This window comes from Opisthocomus hoazin, chromosome 7 (genome assembly GCF_030867145.1).
Source record: "Opisthocomus hoazin isolate bOpiHoa1 chromosome 7, bOpiHoa1.hap1, whole genome shotgun sequence".
NCBI lineage: Eukaryota > Metazoa > Chordata > Aves > Opisthocomiformes > Opisthocomidae > Opisthocomus > Opisthocomus hoazin.
The window spans coordinates 68,461,602-68,484,637 of record NC_134420.1 but is presented as its reverse complement, the minus strand read 5'-3'; the positions used below and the strand labels follow the sequence as shown (position 1 = coordinate 68,484,637).

The 23,036-nt window shown below is 38.0% G+C and overlaps 1 protein-coding gene across 1 annotated transcript in view; it reads right to left on the bottom strand.

The window, feature by feature from the left end:
- JAG2 (jagged canonical Notch ligand 2) overlaps positions 1-23,036 on the bottom strand; it is a 72,037-nt gene that overhangs the window by 3,907 nt on the left and 45,094 nt on the right. Inside the window, 20 exon segments of the mRNA XM_075426932.1 lie at positions 1,267-1,423; positions 2,414-2,545; positions 2,996-3,241; positions 4,913-5,028; positions 5,211-5,324; positions 7,274-7,359; positions 8,441-8,468; positions 9,483-9,599; positions 10,581-10,694; positions 11,079-11,192; positions 12,561-12,674; positions 13,273-13,437; positions 13,737-13,887; positions 16,204-16,377; positions 16,655-16,701; positions 17,248-17,361; positions 17,935-18,048; positions 18,879-18,992; positions 21,346-21,465; positions 21,849-21,979. Of these exon segments, the coding sequence (XP_075283047.1) occupies positions 1,267-1,423; positions 2,414-2,545; positions 2,996-3,241; positions 4,913-5,028; positions 5,211-5,324; positions 7,274-7,359; positions 8,441-8,468; positions 9,483-9,599; positions 10,581-10,694; positions 11,079-11,192; positions 12,561-12,674; positions 13,273-13,437; positions 13,737-13,887; positions 16,204-16,377; positions 16,655-16,701; positions 17,248-17,361; positions 17,935-18,048; positions 18,879-18,992; positions 21,346-21,465; positions 21,849-21,979 (2,468 nt within the window).

The following is a 23,036-nucleotide window of genomic DNA, read 5'->3' as shown; positions in this document are numbered from 1 at the left end:
CAACTCCATTTAAAGAACAAGAGGCCAGTGGTCAATACCGAGCATCTGTATTAAAATGAGGAGTCTGGACACCATTCTTTAGCACTAGCTACAAGAGAAGTCAGTCTATCCACTTTCTTAGCAGAATCTTTGAATCTTTCTGCAGTGGGAGGCAAAGTAATCCCCATCTCTTTTGCACTACCATTTAACACAGAATTAGAACAAAGAGAGGCTGAGGTATGCAGGAGTCAGCTCGACTCTTTATGATCTATGCAATTTCTGTTCAAGACAAGAACAAAGCTGGTACACTCCTTCAGGGGAGCTAAGGAAATAGTGTATTTGCCAAGGCTTTTAACAGATGAAAGGCATTCCCTAGAAGGGAAATGCAAGGGAAGTGGAACCAGGCAATTTACTAATTGTTTGGACCATGGGTGGAAGATCTTCTAGAAGATTATGTTGGGGAGGTCTAGGAAAAAGCTGGGAAAGTCTCATACCATTGTAAGATTTCCACTCTGAAGCTTAGTTGAACTGGAGGAGCCTAACACAGGTCTTCCTCAAGACTGTTTCCTGCCTCAGGGAGGCAGGAACACAGGCATGCAAAATCTTCAACTGCTTATTTTGGCATACCTCTTGGAGAGCCAGTATTCAGAGACAGAGGTCTCTCCAATAAGACCATACCCTCTTTTAAGAGGAATAAACATTAAATTTTAAGTCAGCTGTGCACTAGTGAGAAATACATGTTGAAAGGGAGAGCAAGGTTTTACATTGTCATGGCCAAGTATTGGAAGGTATTAGACATCTTTAGCTCTTGTTAAGCTAAGTAATACATGAGCACTTCAGAAGAGACTTGGTATCACACTGTGTGTCTTCCCCCTCCCCATCATATTTTCAATACTTCACAGCCTCACTTTCTACAGTGCAGCAGCATCAAGGGCTGAGGTTGGAGTAAGACTGATGTAGGAGAATCGGAAAGGATTTGAACAACATGCAAGAAGAACTCATGATCTTGTGAAAGGTATGTTTAGACTGGAGAATGGGGTTGGAAGTCAGAGTCAAAATAACGGCAAGGGTAGGTGGGAATATTACACCAGTGATGGGGTTAAGTTTAAACTAGCATACAAGCACAGAATCTTGATTTTAAAGCCACTTTATCTTCAGTTGGTCATATCAATTAAAAGAACAACCTGATCTGCCTTTTTCTCCAACATGTAAAGAAAGATAAAGAGACTGACAGTAGGGGAACAGAAAATGCTTACACACACAGGATGTATACATTGGAAACCTTACCTGATGATGAATTCCCAACAACTATGGTCTCTACTTTGACTTCAGTTACTGCCAACATAACAGTGCTGTTTTGCCGCTTAGTGATTGCATTTACTATTGTATTAGCAGCATTCTGTATGAGACTATTATCTTGTTCATCTCGATGTGGGACAAAAGACTAAGGGATACAGAGGGAAGGGGAAAAATAAAAAAGTTACTGAAAGTACTTAACTGTGGAAATCTTTTTCAATTACTTCACTAGGTTGAATTTACATGACATTAGTTACCCTAAAAGTTCACTGTAGCAACAGCATGGCTGGCTCTGTCCAAACCACAGATGCAGTGCCAGACTTGGTGGGTAACATGCCTACTTGCTAAGCTAACATACCTCAAATAAAAGGCAGCTGACTTCCATGTTACTTACGCTGCTAAGCTAAGCTCAGTCATAGTCTGAAGAACTACAAAACATGTGGATTACCTAGATAGAAGCTTGGACTAATAACTATCTGCTCTATTTATACCACACACTTTGCTTCCTGCATCATGGCTCAGCATGTTCTTCAGAGTACTGGTAGAGACAGACAGTTCAGCTTCTGCCTGGATAAACGTTTTACTACGAAAATTAACTCTGCACCTGGAAACTAAGTAATACACAAGCGCTGAGTGATTGGGCTTTAAATGCCCCAAAGCAAGTTTTTCGCTCAGTAGGACAACAGTTACTTTGATCTGCTCAACTTGCACCTTCTTCTGCTTCCCACTTATCACTTACATATTTAGTGAACATCCTGAAGCAGCCACACTCTAAACGCACAGCTGAAACTTCTTTACAAGATCCAATCCAGCCCCTGCAACTGTATCTCCTTACTGAGAAGGTAAATACCCAAGATTTGACAGAACAGGTAGACACCTGTTCACTGATTTGCACTGAATTATTTTTTAGAGTAATTTATCAGGAGATTGTGGTAGCCTTCTGTCATTAATGAAACCTGCAGTTTCAGCTATCTAGTATTATAGGAAATTGTAAGATCACAAAATCGCTTTGCAGTCAGACTAAGCCACAGATTGCAGTATCTGCAATAAAGTGAAACAAGCTTAAACAACCTCTTCCCCAGTTCATACTAGTAAGAAGACATTTTCCTATGTATATTAATACAAGCCTCATACTTACAATAGCAACTTCCACTGCATCCTCTGTGGAGTAAGACAGATCACATAATATTATCAGAGTTCTGTCCCTAGAAACACTCCTAGTAGCTGGTAAATACCGAATTTCAGAACAGATATTTTCAGTTGTAGTGCCCTGTTAGAAGCAAGAGAGATGGTATGACTTCAAGTAAAAAGCAGTACATAAAAAAAAAATAAAAGTCTTCAGAATCTTTGCAGTTACTGAGACCTGATGAAGGCAGCAAAGAGGCAGCAAGAAAGGGCAGAAAAGTGAAGAACAGGGTTTTGGAATGAAGGGTGAGAAACTGAGCTTGCATAACTATCCTAGAACAGTCTGAGCCCATCTTGAAATGTAAGAGAATTTAGTTGTTCAAGATTTAAAAAAGAAAACAAAATATTCAGTACAAACCCTAATTTTGCCACACCCTTCAGACAAAGCACAATTAATAGCAACAGAGAAGTCCAATAACAAATTTTTCAAGTTTATGCAGCAAGGAGTTATATTATAAACATTAATCTTCCATGCTCTGACATGGAATATATCCCTACATATATTGCCATGCTTCATTAATAATTCTCTTCTCACCTGGGGGACTTTGTCTCCATTAAAAATTAAAGTAATTCTAGCACAGTCATTGTCCAGGTATCCAGAATTAGGCAGACACTTGATATTGGCAGGCAGAGGTTCAGAGGCACTGCATTCTCCCCAGTCTGTACATGGTGGCTGAAAACATTTCATATACTTCTCCTGGCATTCTTGACCCATGGGACACTGGTTATTTGAATTATCCCAGTGTTTGTGTAACAGACAAGGTTTTTTCCCACACCACACCTAGAAATTAAAAAGAACAAAGTACTGTTACAGTTAATTGCTCTTATGCATCAAATCAAAATAAACAATTCACATAAGATGGTCAGGATCTATTACTAACTGCAAAAAAAAAAAAGTGTATTTCGATACTGCTGCAATCCTAGGAGCAGATGGAGTTGCTCTTCCACAAAATGAGGACGTTTTGTATGGACAAAGAGTAAAAACTGTGCCAATTACCCAAGACACCAGTGACCGGACATATCTCCTTAGAGGCTTACAGATTTGTCTCACACAACTGAGTTACAAAAAAGTTCAAGCATTTATTTTAAATCAGTTATCTAGGCTTCTATAATCTACAAAGAGAAACATCTCCACAAGGATTAATTTCTCTTCAATATTTATACTCAGATCCTGGACACAGAAAAGATGTTAAGCGCTGATGCAGATTGGTGATAAACACTGCCACTTCAACCAATCTTCCAAAAGAAAATAGTACGCTGGTACACCCAAGTTACTGAGGTGCAACAAGCTTCCAAATACAGCTCTATTTCTTGATGTACCCTTTAAGATTCTGTATAATACTATACAGCTACTAGTTTAGGAATGCATGGATTTCTTGAAGTACAATTGTCAGCAAGAAAGCATGTTCCATTACGCATGAAAGAACCAAACACCATATACGGGTAAGTTGCATTTACCACACCACCATGTCTGAGATTCTGGTTACCTTCACGTGCTGTTATCTTCTGAAGACATCTCAAACTTGAAATCACAACACCATAAAGGGTCTAAAAAATAGTATTTCTAAACCTCTAAGTGCAACATTTAGTCATTTCTTTGCCTACAGTGCATACCTAGCTAAACAAAGTAAGATTAAGGCTGGATAGATTAGTAAAACCCAGAGGTTTTTAAACTGGTGCTTCCAGTGAAGCATGGGAGACTGCCACGTGAGGCAGTGTCGGAAGTGCTATCAGTGCTCATCTGGAGCCACCCATGAAGCCCTACAACTTGTCAGCAGCACCAATCTTGTCTCTCTCCAGCTGTGATGTGAAGCTGCACAGGTACCACAAATCCACTGAGAAATGCTATCTCAGGAGGCCTTTAAGGCTTGGAGCATGTATACCAACATGTCCAATCTGCATTTAGGCTAGTCTTAGAAAAAGTCAGTCACAACTACCAGGATATAGTCCATAATAAATATACAAAGGTTGCAAATTGCCAGTTCATAAACCTACTGAAGGACAATATAAAAAGGTGATTATTACCTACTGAAGAAACTTTTCTTCCTACATGTCCTTTACCTTGGAACTAGTACTTCACAAAATTAGGAGCTCTAAAACTGTGTTTGCAAAGCTTTGGCGGAGTGATTTATTTATCCTTTCAAGGATCATTATTCCACTCAGTTCACATTTCCTTTTCTGCAAAAAGTGCCTGTTTGCTTCTAGAGAGCTTGTTCTAGCAGGCTAAGAGCAGGACGGTAGCTTCCTATCATAAAGACAGTCCTGTAAGTATTTTTACAGGAAGTGATTAGACTTTTTTTTAAAAAAAAAAAAAAAAAAAACAACCAAGGACAATTTGGGGGAGACCTATGGAAGAGTCTGGATTGAAAAAACCCAAAGATTAACTTGTGCACGAAGACCAGTAAGTTTGTTTCAGCCAGAAGGATTTAAGACAATAGGTCAAAATGCCTACCTTGGTGCAGTCAATACGGCCATCCAAACAGTGGCAGTTGTTGCATTCTTGATCCCACCTGCTGCCATGGGGAAAGGTCATTCCTTTAAGCCAGCAAGGCTTTCCAATTCCAATCACTGAGATAAAAAAACACACGTTCAAATACTTCACCTCTGAGTTACTGAAGCTATACAAATTTAAATTGAAAAACCACTAGCTACTGTTCCTTACACATCAAACTACCGTATATAAACTCTATCCTGGCTACATTGCATCCTACTGGCTTTTGGGTAAAGGTTGATAGCAGATACAGGAATACCTTCTTGGCACCTAGGACCGATTCTTCCAGGGGGACAAGTGCATCGGTATCCGTTTATTTCATCTATGCAAGTGGCACCATATCCACACGGGGAAGACTGGCATTCATCAATATCTAGATAAAAAATAGATAAAACTCAACAGCAGGAACATAGAACATTGTAATTAAACATTTACTGAGACGTAATCTGACAATAACGGTTTTTCTAACAAGCAAAGGACAGTTTGGCTTCAGAATTAATCTCCTAATTAGATAATTCCACCATTTCAGCAGTAACCTCTAACAAAATTTCTTGTAGTTGCACCCTAACTGAAGTTCTGGTGATCAAAGCAGCAGTCATATGCTGACTTATCTCACAGAGCAGAGGTGTTGGACAGCCGAAGGTGCTAACATCTTCTCCATATTCAGCTATAGAACTGAAGTCCCACATCCTGTTCTGGCACTAATCTCAGACATTTAGGCTTCCTTTAAAGGCACATGCTTTCAGGAAATTATCACAGTGCAAGAGCTGAACAATGAATTGGCTTCACGGTGCTCAAAAAAAGTGACTTACTGTGATACGATTCACCATACGGAAGGCGCATGATTTAGTTTAGTTTGTAACAGACATTTGATGTTACTTTTCTTAATAACCTTGAAATAGCGAGTAGATGAATTTAGTACATAAACACTCTTAAAAAAAAAAAACAAAAAAAACAAAACCAAAAACCAAAAAAACACCTTCAACAATTCAGAGGCTTAGCCATAGAAATCTGTTGAAAATTCCAGGGAAGCACAGTCCATTCAGATGCACAGCAATGTGTTATTTGTTACCCTGGGGAAGTGACCAACACTAATTTATATAACAGTCTACCAACAAAGGCAACAGAAACCAACCTGTCAAGGTGTGGGCCACAGGCACCAACTGTTTCATTTTCAACGGTAACCATTCTCTTTCAAAACAGCTTTTGAAAGGTTTCCTTCCACAGAAAATTAATGCCTACCCCAACCCTTCAGAAAAACTGTTTAAACACCAGTTCTCGACCAATGCAGAATATAAGCTGTAACATCTTCTGTGTTTAAAAGACTGGACAAGGCATTTTTGTCCGAGCTACTCCCCTTGTCTATACCAGTCTAAAAAAGAAAAAAAAAAAAAAAGTCTGCAGTTCCATTACAAATGCACAGTACTTGTCTTTGAGTACAAATAGTCCTCTCCACATTTCTTCTGGAAAAGGAGAATTCAATATTCATGATTATCTGCCATCCCTGGTTCTATATTGCTAAGCTGATGCTACCACAAGTGCTACAATCACCCTCTGACTAGAGGTGTTGGCTCATTTCCTGTCTGCCAGAAAGAGGATGAATCTCAACTTGAAAGCACACCACCACACTGATGGAGTAGAAAGACCATGCACAACAGCCTTGAGGCTACAGAAGACCTGAAGTCTGATCTTTCAGAGGGAGAAATGAAATAAAGTGAAAATAAGGTATCTATCACATTCAGGTCAAAATAGTAATACTCTGTTTACCAAAAAAAACAAAACTAACAAAAAAGACTCTTCCCCAACACTTCAATGCATTTCAGGGTCTTTCTTTCCTCTTTGTTTTCGGTTTCTATCCTTCAGAATAATTGCAGTGTAACAGGTTTGTTTTATAGCTTTGAAAGACCTTTATCATATTTCTGCTCTTCACTACACTCTTGATGTTTTTGTCTTCATTCATGATGCCTCAGCGTATTTCAGTTTCTAATGTTAAACACCTAGTGATACATTTCATCTTTAATGACAAGTTGCTTATCAAAAAAAATACTTAAGTTTCTATGAATCCAGAATCTTCAGACACATCTGACAAAATCCAACCACCAAGTCTTAGCATATAATTTAAGCCAACTCATTTCAGTTCCATTTAATGAAATGAAGAGAGGAACCCAAGTCACTGTTATTTACAGGATACCAGTACCTGACTAGTAAGTGGCTTCTGCTTCATTATTTGGAATTCAGCTAATCTAACGCAGAGAGTGTCACAGAGCGGTCTTTCCGATTTGTGCAGCAGGATATCAGGTTTTTACCCAAACAGGTACTTACTAATTCTGCAGTCAGGACCAGCAAACCCAGGTGCACATTCACATCGAAACCAATTCACACCATCAACACAGATGCCTCCATTGTAACTGTAAAAATAATAAAGCTATCATTACACCAAGCAGTCTCAGGGTAGATTCACTAGTCTAAAGATGAGCAAAAACCTTAGGGTGTCATGCAGCATGTTGAAATGCAAATTTCTATTGTCCCTGTTCATAGTACTTCTCATTATTCAACAATTCAGAATTAAAAAGTTCCTGCTAATTCATAATATGGGCCTACTTAAGCCATCTACATTTTTTCCATCGGTCTCTGATTAAAGCTTTGTTAATTAAACCTTTTGCTGCTGTTTGGAGGGACAAGATATTACCATCAACAGAGAAAATATAATGCTAGATAAACAATATTGCTTAGTAAGTCACCTGTTAGAACAGCAACATCCTACAAAAGCGTGTGCATGCGTGGGGAGGTGTATCAGCGGAACTCAAGAGATAAAACAGCACTGTAAAGTGAATACAGAGAAAGCCTGAGCTTTCACTTGGTGTGGCTTTTTGCTGTTGTTTTTTTGTTTCGTGTGGGTTTTTTATTTTTTTAATACGTGAAGTACAGGTTATTGCACCAGAATGGACAAAGATAAGGTAGATGGTTTGCTTCATCCACATATCCATATTTTTCCCCTTCAACCATAAATATCCACATCTATATTTAAAATACTCCATTTTATCTTCAAAAAAATTAATTTTGTTTTTAAAACACACTTATACATAGTATTTGATCTAACAGGAGATTTTTATATTATCTAAAATTATATATTGTAACCTAACAGTTTTTGATTTCTTGGTTTTTTTTATTCTAAAACTCAACTGTAGATGCTTGAATTGTTCTTAAGTCTAATTCATTTCATATCACAGTAAGTTACTAGTCAGTTCTAGCATGAAGACTGCACTAAAATACTTCTATCTCTTCATACATGAATCAACTCAGGATTCTTTTGTAGTCTTTGCTGTCAAGGAATACATAAGGCATGACAAAAAATTGTTTTAAGATTTTTATAGAGTCTGGCTTCAATTGTTCTAGGGTAGAATTAGTTCTAATCTGGAATGGAAATCCCTATTAATGTCCTCGCTTCTATTTTCACAATAGGTACAGAAGTGGAGTTTGCATACTTACCATGGATGAGGGTTGCAGTCATTGGTATCTATAAAAAAGGACAACACAGATTAGTACAACTAGTGGCATATTTATTTTCTAATGTATTCTATTATAGCTCAAGAGACACTGTATTTGATAAGGAAAGCAAAGAAAAATAATACAGAATTGAATACCTTCTTCCACACTTGCACAGAAAGTTCAGTTAGACCTTAAATCTGATGAACAGATTGAGAAATCTAAAATTTCAGAACTTTGGTGTATTTTGATACATCAAAAGCACACACTGACATGCAGCACGATGGCAACATAACAGAAATAAACAAGGTATTGGTTGCATTGGTAGTGGGTAATTCAACCAGGCTCTAAAAGCTTTCTAAAGGATTACTACTACTTTGGCACTTCATATGTATACAGACAACTAGCCAGATTTCTTAAACAAATCTTTCCCACTATAAATGACTCTGAATTATTTGTTAGCATTTATACTAGCACTGTCAGTTTTAAAACAGCCCATTATGGCATACATCAGTACAACAGTAATTTCACAGTACATTTAGAGTAAGAACAGAACTCAGATTCCCCCCCCCCCACCCCATGTTACACCTTGGGGAAAAAAATTAAAAAGAAAAAAAATATCAAAGTTGCAAGCTTTACTCCACCTAACCAATTAATTATATTGGTATGTCAAAGTAGTTAACTGCTATCCTCAGAAAAAATGATGCAATATACACTACTGCCTGCCTTTCCACATACTTTTAGTCATTAAAATCAGCATTTCTGTGAGGTGTTTTTTTTTTTTTTGCTCTCCACATGTTCCCAAAAATATATTTCTATACAAGTCTGAAAGTCTTATTTTGGCAGAGACTAGATGTTAAAAGCAGCATGACAAGTTCTTTTCATTCATTACTTGACCATCATCTTTACGTACCTCCCACCCTGAATGATTCAGATATTTTGGCACATGAACTCTATAAACTTGTTTTGCTTCAGTTAACAGCTCTGTGCCAGACACTCCCAGTATCCCAGGGGAATGCAGGGGAAGAAAGGAGAAAAGCCTTACTCTGTGTGCATGTACGTCCTTCCCATCCTTCTTTGCAGATGCAAGAAAAGGAGTCTCCACTGCCAACGCATGTTCCACCATTCATGCAAGGGTTTGGAATACAGCTGCTGTTCTTAGCTTTGAAAACAGAAAAGGTCTCCATTTATCACAGAAGACAAAAAAGTATCTATCATCTGGATATGCCAAATGTTATTCAGGATTCTGGTATTAAGTCAACAGTGCAAGACTTAGAAGCAGGTCAAAAGACTCCAAAAATAGTCACATCACATGATCATCTTTCACGTACCGTCACCATCACCCCAATTCAATTGTTTGATTGAACCATGAAGTTTTACCAAAAAAAAAAAAAAAAAAAAAAAAAAAAAGATTATTTCTCCCCCTCCCTCTCCCCCCATCTGTTTAAGTATCCTTCAAATGCTGCTAAATTCTTCTTTGGAAGTTACCCAGGTCATGAAGTGTACTTCATAATACAATACTAGTATCTCGAGTTCAGATTTTGATCAAATGCCACTATAGTATCTAAAAAGTACAAAAACTATACTAGATTACCTTCACCCAACTTCTTGGTCCTAATGGAAGTTTCATAGTCAGCAAAATGTACCATGGAGACTACATTCAATATCCAAAAAGATCAAGAGTAGTTCCCTACAGCAGGCAGCAACCCCTCAAATCCCCTACGAAGAACCACTTCATTTCATTTCTCCTGAGTATATCTGCTCATACTGCCTCTCAATCACAAACTTATTCACATTAGGAACCTTCAAGCAAAGTGGGGGATTAAGTTCCCAAGAAAACCTTTCCACAGGGTCTCTAAAGACTAATTAAGAAGTCAAGACACAAGTCAAAGTGTTCCAAATCTGCTTAGGAGAAGCTATGTAAAAGACCTGTAGAGTAGTCTGCGGAGAACAGCTTCCTAAAAATCAGTATCATGTCAGGTGAGTGGAAGAAATTACTCTAAACTTTAGTTATCAGCCAACCGGAATAGCTTTGAACTAGCCAGGTAGAATAACAGCATGTCTATTTACTAAACAGTTAAGTATTATTGAAACACATCTCTGCTGCTTCTGGCTTTATCTGTAGATTATTTAAAAAGCTTACCAGTGTTGCAAGTACTTCCTATCCATTCTGGAGGACATGAACAGCGGAATGTATCTCCATCATCATAGCATGTTCCACCATTGCTACACGTATTCGCATCACATTGGTATTCGCCTATGCATCACAATAAAACAGTTTTAATTTCCATCGGTTTTGCTGAATTTTAAGACTAGTCACATTTTAATCACAAAATTACTTTTAAAGAGACTTCGTATTTAAATGCAACAATACTAGAAACGCATAGTTCCACTTGCTGTATGAGAGTAAACAACCAAAAGAGTGGAATCTAAGGGCATCTCTTACAACGCTATTTCACTATACGAAGGAATACACTTTTTAAATGTTCCATTTTGTTGCTGGGAAACTGGAAGAGGTAATGAAAATATGCCTGTTATTTCACCGCAATTGTTTTATTTTAAATTTCAGGAACTCTAGTTTCATGAGAAAAAAGAAAACAAATCTTTGGGTAAACTAAAGATCAAAGTAAAGAACACTTACGTGAATGGCAAGTTTTGCCTTTCCAGTCATTCTTACACTCACAATAGAAGTCGTTTACCAAATCAATGCATCGGCCACCGTTGTGACACGGGTTAGGAGAACAGTCGTTGAAATCTAGAAAAAGAGAGTTATTCAAATTAGATGATCTAGCCTAGCCAAGGTCGTGAGAAGGTATGAAATATTTCTTTATAAAGGAAATAAATTGTGTAGTATTCAGGAATACAGCGTTCCTAATTGTTACGGGGTTATCTTTACATAAGCAAGGAAAAAACCTCTGACTTCATACAGAACAACATGAATTATGAAAGATTTTCTGACACCTTAAGAGAAAAAGTATCATTCCATATGGCTAAGTAGAGCATATAGTTTCATTTTTCCAGCTTACAGTTGTATTCTGAACTACCACAACGTCCTGAAAAGGAGCCCCAACCCAGGACATCCACAGGAGACTTAAGGCTCCCTCTCCTACTTTATGTCTCAAAATACAGAATTAAAGCCATTACATGGCTTAACCATATATACACACACATATATGTGTGTGTATACACACATTAAATACACACATACACGAGCTTTAGAGAAAATTCTTTTCACTTGAAACAAACATTTTAATAGGCAAAACATAATTATTCCAGACCCAACTTAATCTAGACCACACAAAGCTCTTTTGACAGTGATAGCTGCCAAAAGCTTCTCAGTCTTTATTTCACATCTCAATTGATGCATTTCCTGCAATAATCTCTGCAAGTCCTTGCCATCATGTTTTAGAAGGGGCTTCATTCACAGTACAAAAAGAACCAACTGCAGTTTCCTGCGATGTAACATAACCATGAACTGGCCTAGCACACTTCTTTGTCAGCCAAGGCCCAATACATCTCAAGCCAGGGCAGCAAGAGTAAAAGCCTGCTCCCACTGAACCCAGAATACAAAACACTGACTCGTGATATTCATTAAGAGAAAAATCAGGCTTCAGAAGTTCTTTTCTTACTAAAGGAACAGATATTAAATTTATAAATTCCTTCAGTAAGGTGGAAGCACATTATTGCTTGCACTGGCTTAAAGCTAAAAAGCTTTTTCAGTTTGGAAACTACTGTGTATGAACAGATTGGGTAAGGGACAAAACTTTTATATACAATAAGCACTAAGAAGTACATTTGTTTATAGCAATAAAAGTAATATAGTTAGTATATCCCCTAACAGGGTATATTCACTTTTGCCTCTCCTCAGGAGAAAAAGAAGTTCTCTCCTCCTGAGATACATCCTGTACTACACCAAAGAACCCGATTACAGTCCTATTTAAGGAACTAAGCCTTTTAGAGCTGCAACCTAAAAATCTTCTTGAAAATACTTTTGCAAACACTGGGCAGACTGCAATTTTAGAAGAGAGAAACTAACCCATAATATTATTATCAACCGCTTATCAACCATCACCATTACAGCAAAGCTGTAATATTTGACCCTGCAATGCTCAGCAGTACTCACTTGTGTCACACAATTCTCCTTCCCAGCCACTTGAGCAGAAACATCTAAACGAATCAACTTCATCGATGCATGTCCCACCATTCTTGCAGGGTTTCCCAAGACAATCATTGATATCTATGACAAAAAGTCAACAATTATTGCTCAAGGCTGTCTTCACCTACCTAGAGGAGTGTTCTACACTTGTGTCTCCGGGAAAAGCAGCACAAAGTTATACTCCATTTGTACATACATAATAACAGCTCAAACATCTGTTTTCAAGCCTGGTAAGGTACTAGATGTGCTCTCTCTCATGTAGCAAGTCGAACCAGAGCATTAAGTTTACCTGGGAAAGATATCCAGGTGTTCAAAAAAATGCCTGGAACAGCAATACACATGCTTCTAAGTTATGCTGCCAATGTGTCTGCCCCTTCTTCATCACCTCCATGTTGGAGAAATTTACGGCTTCTCGTAAGACTGTACATAAAGGTAGTGGGTACAGACACATTTACATTGAAGTTGGACTAAAACCAGTTTTCTTTCGCAGAGGAAGTGTGAATTGCTACAAAGATAACTGTTACCAGGGGAAACTGGGTTTGAAGCAGTACACCTGAAACAATGCTCTATGCAACTTCATTAAAATCTTAATGTTTTATTTTATGTTGTAAAGATTCGCAACAAAAACTTCAAGGAAGTTTTAGAGCAACAAAAACATTTAGGAGAAACTCTCACTTACTTTCATGACAGTATATTCCAGTGAAACCTCTTTCACAGGCACAAGTAAAATTTCCTCCTGGCTGACTGATACATCGTCCATGAGGTCCACAAACATTAGACGAAATGAAACGGATTCCTTCTTGGGTAGCATTAGTGAAGACTTCTATTGTACAGCTGTCTATTACTACAAACGAGAAGTATATCATCAGCCTAATAATCTGCATCATCAATCAGTTTTTAGTTTTAAAACTTGTCCAAAAATTAACACTAATCACAATTTAAAAGTTACATTAACTATAAGTTACGCTCTACTTATTTATAAATAAGGACTGTTACAAGCATTTCTTCTCGCTGCCTCACTATTTCATAAAGTCCAAGTGAGTACAATAAAAATATTTCTGCATCATGCTACTTCCAGAAATACGACTTTTCTTTTTTAACGTATCACCAATACATTACAAGTTTCTGAACAACAGCAGGTACCTTTACAAGAATTGTTCTTGCAGTGGTCCTTGAGATGAGAACAATTCTTTCCATCATAGTCATCAGGGCAGGCACAGTAATAATCTCCTCCCAGATCGTAGCATTTAGCCCCATTCTGGCAAGGGTTAGGTTCACAGAAATCAATATCCATCTGTAAGAGAGACCATAGTTAGCAGTAGCTGCTTCATTTCCCAGGAGTAAGCAGCATCATCTGTGTTGCCAAAGACACAGATGAAGCTAATTTACAAGGAACCTCAAGTTTTAAATAGGTTTGTGAATCATATATATTGCATGCCATCCTGCAACACAGAGAGAAACTTCAGGTTACTTTAGTCAATCCTAACACAAAGCACCTCTGGCACTGCTAAAAAGATATTCCTTTGCAGGAGGCCAAATAAGCACATTTGCAATAACTTCGTTAGCAAAGAACAAGCCACTGAGAGACATCTTACTGTGACTATTCTGGATCATTGTAAGTCACTCCTCTGTCCTTCACACCCACATACTACGTGCTATAATGGAAGTTAAATACCAGTGCACTTCTCAGCTTTGTGCCTGCAAAGAAACTTAAAATAGGCAGAACCTTAAAATGCTGCTCTCTAGAGCAACTTCTCCATCTCGATTAACATATAGAACTTATTATAGAACCACAGGGCTTGGAAGGGACCTCTAGAGGTCAGCTACTCCCTCCTCCTGCTCAAGGAGGTCTAGTTAGACCAAGCTGATGCCCTGCTCAGGACCTTAATCTTACAAACACTATCACCATGGCAATTTACACATAGTAATACTAGGTATATTTTGAAAACTTCTTACCATCTGATTCAAAAAAAGCAAAATTTAAGCCTAGCTTTCATAATATAACCCTTAACACAGACAAACTGCTGTAGCAAAGTGATTCTGCTTCTTCTACATCTTAGACTGACACACAAGAACACGGACTGGTGATGCCCTAAATTGGCCTCAAAATCCACAAAGTGGTCCCCAAAGGGATATTGTTATATCACAGTATCTTTCCTCCAAATTGTTATTCTTAAGGATTGCTTTCCTCCTCTCAAGTGAATTTTTCTCTCTTCACATCTCTCTTGTAATAAAGATAGCTTTCTCAGCCTTACAGACATAAAGTTAAGTTCAGTAGTGGATTTGGTCCCTATTTTTAATAGTTCTATAGCTAAATAGGAGAAAAATTCAAAGCTAACCAAGAGAAATGCAAATGGTGTTAAGTATTTAATTCAGAGGACCACATACAATTCCAGCTGCAACAGAGGGATCTTCAGCATGCTATTTCATGCTCTCATATGGAACATTCAAAGCAAACTACAAAAAGTAGCTAAGGTCTGAGAAAGATTCTCATATCTCCTCTATCAGATATCTCCATTTGTTTCCTTCCATTAGTGTAAATTTCCCCTTCCCAATGTAAGTTCAGTAGCTGGTACTTGAGCATCTGGAATCAAGGGTAGATACTTCCTGCAATACACAAGGCAAGCAGCCAACTACCCCCTATTATTCAAACAGATTTGCTAAAACTTTAATTACACAATATGGTACGAATCCGTCAAAAGCAGAGCTCCTCTCAAGCTATGTATGATCTGTATGTATAAATAGTTCACGAGCTATTAGGTACTGCACCAATTTTATTAAACTGGTCAGTATCTGCTACTCTTTACTTTTGAATAAAAGGAGGGCGTTGTTTCTTTAACAATGTAAGTAATACAGAATAAATTCAGCATTGAGAGACTACTCCAGTGTCCTCCACGAAAAATTCTGGAGCAAATCCAACCAAATTCTAATCCAATGCCTCCAGTTGACGCTACCTTGCTAACAATAACACTTACATGTATTTGGCTATCAGCAAAGGCCAGAAAGTACACACTTAGGGCAATATAATTTTACACTGAAAAGTCTAATGCCCTCCCTTGAAAGAGACAGAACTTCGTTCACATGAAGTACTTTAATAAGGATTCAGATCTGAAATACTGAAGTGCTAGTGATGACTCATAACGTACTAGAACTACACGTTCCTAAAATGATCTCAGAGTTCCGAGAACCAATACTTGCCTATTTGCCTGCCTTTAATTATGTGGATACCCCTACCAACAGCAGTAGGATTACTTGAAAGATAATTCAATTCTGCGCTTCAGAGTTATAAGGATGAAGACCTGAAAATTCTAGTGTAACAAAAGGACACAGGTCTTGAAAATGCTTCAGGCTTAAGGAATACTTGCAGCCTTAAAACATTAAGGAGAGCCAACACCTAAGTGCAACAGCTTTCAGTTTATCAGACTGCAAATTCAAGTGTTACAGCTACTATGACAGCACTGTACAACAAATTTGCTTATTCAGAGTGTAAAGTAACAACTACATTGGTAGTATCTTGACCTTGGGTCACTCCCTTTTAAACCCAGAGATACGTTTCTTTCAAGAATTCAATCCATGGAAAGTATTGCAGTTATGCCACCACTGCCCTCACCTCACAGAAGACTCCTGAGAAGCCCTGTGAACACAGGCAACTGAATCCATTCACCAGGTCTTTGCAACGGCCTCCATTTTGGCATGGATTGCTTTCACACTCATTTGTTTCTGTCTCACAGTTTTTTCCTGTGAAACCACGAGGGCATAAGCAATGGTAACCATTCAGTTCATCCTTCACAGAAGGGGGGGGGAAAAAGCAAAAAGTAGAAAGATTTTTTTTTATTGATAAAACTTGCATACAAGAATTCAAGTTATTTCTATATTCTGGATTTGTGAACAGCAGTAGCACCACAAAATAATTTTGTAAAATGGTGCAAGAGCCTGCAAGTGCAACACTACAATTCTAGCATTCAACCTCATTTAACCAACCTGTAACTGCAAATTATAGAATTCGTAACTAGCCAGAACAAGATTTACTTTCAACATGGCATATAATAAACAAGAGTTACCTTACAAGTCCCTCCATGTTGACATTGCCCATGACAGTCATTGATATCTATAGATAAAATACGCAATGCATTAGCATTTATACTGAAAGACTAAGCTGTAAAGTACAGGTCTAGCATAAAAATGTATAACAAATTTTCAGAAAGGATTTTTCTAAATGTTTCAATGGAAAGCAAGGATGACTGATGTCTTAAGAGATTCTTATTTTAAAAAACATGTAATAGAAAATTCTATATTTCTGTTACAGTGGAACAGATATTAAAACAAATGCTATCAGTTAATTTAAATTCTAACATTTTGGATAAGAAGTATTTAAAATTGAATTAGTACATGGTATCATTCAGAATCCGGGATAAGTGAGTACGGATAGATTTATTAAAGTTATGTAAGTGTATATCCAAGCTCATTTTAATACCAATTATACCTTTAAATAAGTTTTGAAGCATTATTTTTAATTTCCATTGCTGGAAGTAAGGAAAATCCTGACAACGGTATTTTTTCTTGTATAGGTACGTATATTATCATTCATCATAAAAACCTTTTTTTAAAGAATAAAGCATCCTATGGTCAACATACATACTAAAGAAATACTAACTGATATGACAATTTACTCCTGTCCATCCTGGAATGCAGTCACAGTAATATCCACCAATGAGATTTTTGCAAGAGTAAGCATTAACACAGGGTTTCCCCTCACACTCATTAGCATCTGTGAAAGAAGATAAAAGAAAGAAAAGAATAAAGAACAAACCCAGAAACAGATTACCACAGCACCAAGCAAAGTTTCCATGCAATCCAAGCTTCAGAAGCTCATATTGTACACCGGTAGGGTACTAAAACCATTTACATACCACAGCTTTTTAATGCGCACTTGCCTATAATAGCACATGCATGTTACCTTACTTTTCCCTTTGCCAAAACCCAAAAAGGCAGTATGTTAGTCAGGGCAAATCGCTTCCCTGCCTCTTTAAGCTTACAGTCACTGCTCTGCCACCACAAAGAAGGAGCTACCATCACCATTGCTGTACTTTGAAACAGAAAAGTTATCGGGCATTCTAAAAGAGCTATTATAATTAAGCTTAAGTTGGGTCTTCAGTAGTTACAGGTTCATTTGAAGCTTCTGTCTAGGTTCTACTCAAGAACAACTAAGATACCAACAGCAACACCCATCTTAAATGTTCTCTTCAATAAAAATCGCATCAGAAACACACTTACACAAAGTTATTCATTATTTAGGAATCATCTCCAGTGCTCTTCAAAACTTTAGAAGGTAATTACTTACCAAGCTGACATGTTGCTCCAATCCACTGCTGTGGACATATACACTCAAATGCATTAACACCATCAATACAGGTCCCTCCTTGAGCGCAAGGGTTAGATGCGCATTCGTCAATATCTGGGAAGTCAAAGTGTGCCTTCTGTTACAAGGTTTAAAATTTGGCTTAACTTGTGTTGTTTGTTTTTCTTTAAAGTTATTTTGAGATGAAGGGGGAGAATGCACAAACAAATAAGCTTAGGAACAGACTAACATTTCTAACCTAATTTTTACTTTGGCTTTTCTCATATCTCCGAGATAAAAAAATTTCAGAGTTCCTCTCTCCCCTATCTGCAAACAGCAAGGTGATTCAGTTAACCTGCCAATGATTAACACATTCACTGAAAGTCACGTTCTTAGATCATGACACAAGTTTAGCCAGTATTTTGTTTGAGGATAGCTGCTGTTGAAAAATGGATAAAGAAATCCTGTGTCCCAAATCATAAACAACATGCAAACCAATTACATAGGTCCATAATACATTTCAAGCACTGCCCTGTCTTCCAAATGAGACACTTAAATGCTTAAGTGAGTAATCTATTCTTCTACTACTTTAAGAAGAGAAGAACCTTTCAGGTTCACATTTATATCTCCTAAAACGAATGCATCCTGTATTTCACTCTAGACTGGCTAAAGAGTCAGAAATTGTCCTACAGGCTTTGGCAACAAGGCATTTCTTCACATGTGGTCCAGCTAGGCTTTTTATAACCTATAGATCTCACATGCATCAAGTAGGTACTCCTTGCTGCACAGTACCATTAATCTTTTCGGAGGCTCCCAATGCATAGCTGTTAAAAAACAGGCAAAGTAAAAGACTACCACCAAATTCCATACCACTGAGAACGCTTATCAAGTAAGCTGTATCAACCCTTCCTACCCAATGGGTCAGTCCTCAGTAAATGCATACCCACCAATAGCACATGTTGGTCCACTCCACCCTGACGGGCAGTGACACTTGAAGCCTGATGAAATTTCGTGACAAATTCCACCATTAGCACATGGATTAGATACACAAGCATGCTCCGCTAGGAAAAAAAAAAGAGGGAAAGAAATTCTTGCTAAGTATTCTTCCAGTATCAGTGAAGAACTTACACGGTTAGAAATTGCGTTCTACTTAAACTGACCAAAAGCATAAGCAGTAGAGAGGTGCCTGTACAGAAGTGTGGAGCCTCCGTCTACCAGTTGCAGAGTAAGACTCCCGTAAGAGACTGACACAGGATTTTACTGAAGGTTCATCTCCCTTCATATCTACTGACTAGAAAACCTGAAGGCAGACAAGTCACTCATATCTCAGTATCCTAAGAGCCAGAGAAGTTTCCCATTAACCTACTGCTTCCAGCCACGCACATCCACCTCTGGAGTGCTCCAGCACTCCTCCCCACCCCCCACTTCAGTGAGACAAAACAGATATGCTGTATGCAGAGGTCTGAACAGTAGTAGCAGTTTAAGTATCAAAGGTCTGCTTAGCTTCATTCTCATACAGTTCCTTGGAAACAGCAAAGCACAAAGCTACTTGCAATTAGAGGCCGTACTGCTTGTTGTCACACCATGTAGGGCTGTAACACTTGCAGAAGCTGCACTAAGCAACAATCAAGTTGAGGAGAGGCAAGTTCTATGCCATCACTTTTGATATTTTCCCTCTTCGAAGCCAGGGAAGCTTTTGGAAAACACAAAACAATCCTTTTGCTAGGCAAGACTTTTTAATTGTTGCTAGCATTTATATTTTGCAGTCTTTCTTTCAGGAATGTTATCTAGCTTGCAAACCAAATTTACCTCATCAAGGACATTAGGAACTAGTACCTAAAGCAGTTCATGTACCAATCTACTGCTAATAAGCAGTATAGAATCGATCAAATGTATGGCTCCCTTTATCATTGCCTTGTCATCTGGAGAGCCAAGGTGCTTCCCCACAACCTTCAGGGCAAGCCAAGAAAAGACTTCATCCATTTTAGCCAAAACTGTGCATCACATTCTATCAGCTGAAGCAAAATTCTAGTTTTAACAGTATCATTAATACCACACAGCACTTTATACATATTCAAAGATATACATCCGGAGAAATGTGAAAACCTTCTGCTGATAATAGTTTAGTCAACTTAAGGCCAAACAGTTAAACTAAAAAAAAAAAAGGGCTCTTTCAATCTACAATTATATCAAGGAACAGCAAAATTCAAAGTGAGAAGACTGGAAATGATTTAACCATCCATTATGGCACAGAAAGTCACTGTGGAACACCCAACTGAATACTACAAGTGAAAAAGTTGAAGGAATTCTTCATTTTTCTCCAAACGTCAAATCTTTAAAGCAAAACAGGAAAGAAACAGGAATTGTGCACTTGCCCCTTTACCTCCAGATACTGACAGAATTATCAGTAAAAGTCTCCAAATACAAAATAGTCTTCAGTACACAAAAATTTTAGTTCTTGTGTAACACATACACAGATATACATGAAAAAAGCAATATGCTATCTTTGTAGCATGGTTGAGGTAGGAAGCAGTTCTTCATGTTAGACAGACACAGATCTGTTAGACTCTAGCCAAGAAGGCATACTGCATCAGAAATAAGGTTTAAATAGTCTCCTCCATTTTGCCAACAGGAGCAGGGAATACACTCAACTTTTCACTTAGATTGCTCAAGGTGACTCTGCAGGAGGGCTTGAACACATTTTCACAGTAAATACCTGCATCATTAATCCAAATGTATTGAGTCCCATATTAAAAGACAATTTTAAAAATCAAATTTCAGTTCATCAAAAAGAACAGTCAACACATTCAAGGCAGCTAAAAATTTGGCCCAAACCCCATACCGCAGTTAAAACTGCAGCATCCATTACTACTACTTTCCTTAGTTGCCGGCTTGCATAAGATGCACATTTGCAAGCAAGCCAGAAGACAAGAAAATGGGTAGCAGGGAGAAAAGTAACAGGGAGAGAGGTGCACCTGTAACCCATTTTCCATGGGACTGTAGCCCAATCATATGCTTGGAGCAAGGAAGTGAAGAAGCCAAAAGGGAAGAAATACTCTCAGTCTTATCTAAATCCAAGGGAAATCGTCGCAGCATTTCTGTTGTCCTCAGTGGTTTTTTGAACAGCCAGCCTAAGGCACTGGACAGGAGAGACAGAGCTGGCATATCCCCACTGTCACACAAAGCAACAGTCACATTGAAAGGGTAAGTTGCACACCATCACTTTTCATACTTCCCTCTCAGAAACCAAGCTAGCTTTTGGAGAGCACAGAAAAGCCCTTCCACTCCACAAAAAAAAAAAAAAAAAAAAAAAGGCAGTAATAAGCATATAAAAATGCCACCTGGCTAACTAGAATGCAGCCATGCCTAAAAAAGTTTCAGACTTCCAAAGATACATGCAATATCCAGAAATACCAATTTCGCATTTCTTTCCAGAGTAGCCATCTGGGCAAGCACAGCGATATTCGTCTGGTTCAGTATTCATACAGGTTCCACCGTTCAGGCAGGGATGGTGATTTCCACAGTAATTCAGATCTGGACAGAGAAAAGTGTCAATCAACAAGGGACACAAATCTCACCATTTTAATCCCTAGTCAGATATACAGATGCCCTTCTCATTTGAACTTCATTCACCCACATCATCCCCATAATCCATTAGCCAGCCTGTCATCTCGTTACTATCCACAGAACAGGGAAGGATGAGCCAGAAACAACTGCGTGAGTTAGAAGAGTCAGGACCATTCCAAGCCTCTTGTCTTAAACTGCCTATACTTATGATATTTAGGCACCACCTGCCATAAAATAAATAAGGACAGAAATACTCAGGTAGTTGCACAGTAGCAGGAAAAAAATGGTTAATGAGTTATCAGTTAATCATGCAACTTAACTTATTTTTCCTGTACATTAATGTTAAGTACCTTTGTTACAGAGCAGGCCACCCCAGTTGGTTTCACAATTACACTGCCATGGTTCATTACAGCTCCCATGAGCACAGCCTGGGTAGCGGACACACTCATCACAGAACTGTCCTTGCCAACCATAATGACACCTAAGATGTAAGTTCACATGTTAAAAGTTAGCAACATGATGCTTAATTATCAGCATTACAGGTACTCAGAACACTACACTTACCATTCTCAAGAACAAGGTCAACTGTTCAATGTGCAACAGACAACAAAATTTTATTTCTCCTGATTAGAAGGGACATACTAGTCCTGTTGAACAACCTTACTGGAACTCATCTTGCTCAACCATATTACACACCATGGCAACAAACAACACTAAGCACTATATGTCATGAGAACCGTACATAAGTTAGTTGATCTTTCATAAGAAGTCCCATCTTCACATAATCATCTTGCACTAGGATAAAAATTGTGATTGGCATATGAAAGCTGAAATTGCTTTTGAAAAGGAGACCACTGGCTTACTGCATCAAGCACCATAGCTTTATCTATGAAGATAGCTTTCAAGATATTAGCTAGTTTGTTCTGGAGTGCTACAGTCTTGAAAGACCAGAGCAGCCAGAGATGCAGCTGCCTTGTCAATTTTCTCAGGACTTAGTTTCTCAAGAGAACCCTTTTTACAGATAATATCCTCAGTGTTCTCTAATGACATTATGAAAAGGGTGCTCTTTGGAGAAAGGACAAAAGAGAACAGGAAAAAAAAAAAAAAGCCGTCAATAATTCATTTGTTTTAAACAGTTGAAATTTTGTCACAAGTTTTCTTCAGAGACCAGTATCTTTATGTTATCTATAACAGAATTCTGCTATCAAAAGCAAGTGTTTATGCTACACGAAAAGTGTTGAAGCCAGAACTTTAAAAAAGAAAAAGAAAAGGACATAGGCTAATGTGTTTTGTTTAAAGTATATTTCACACACACTTTTAATCCAGAAGAAATACTAAGCTTGCTCTTTTTGGGCCAGCAAAGTGTTCTGCCTCTTATTTTAAAAGTATTTCTTATAAACAATTTAAGAGCCATACTAACAACAAAGAGATGCATAAAAACACATTGAATGGGAGTTGGGCACATACATGCCAGTGGAGCCCTAATGCCTGGGGGGAAAAAAGCATTAGAAAGGAAACTGTACTCTTTTAGATTTAAC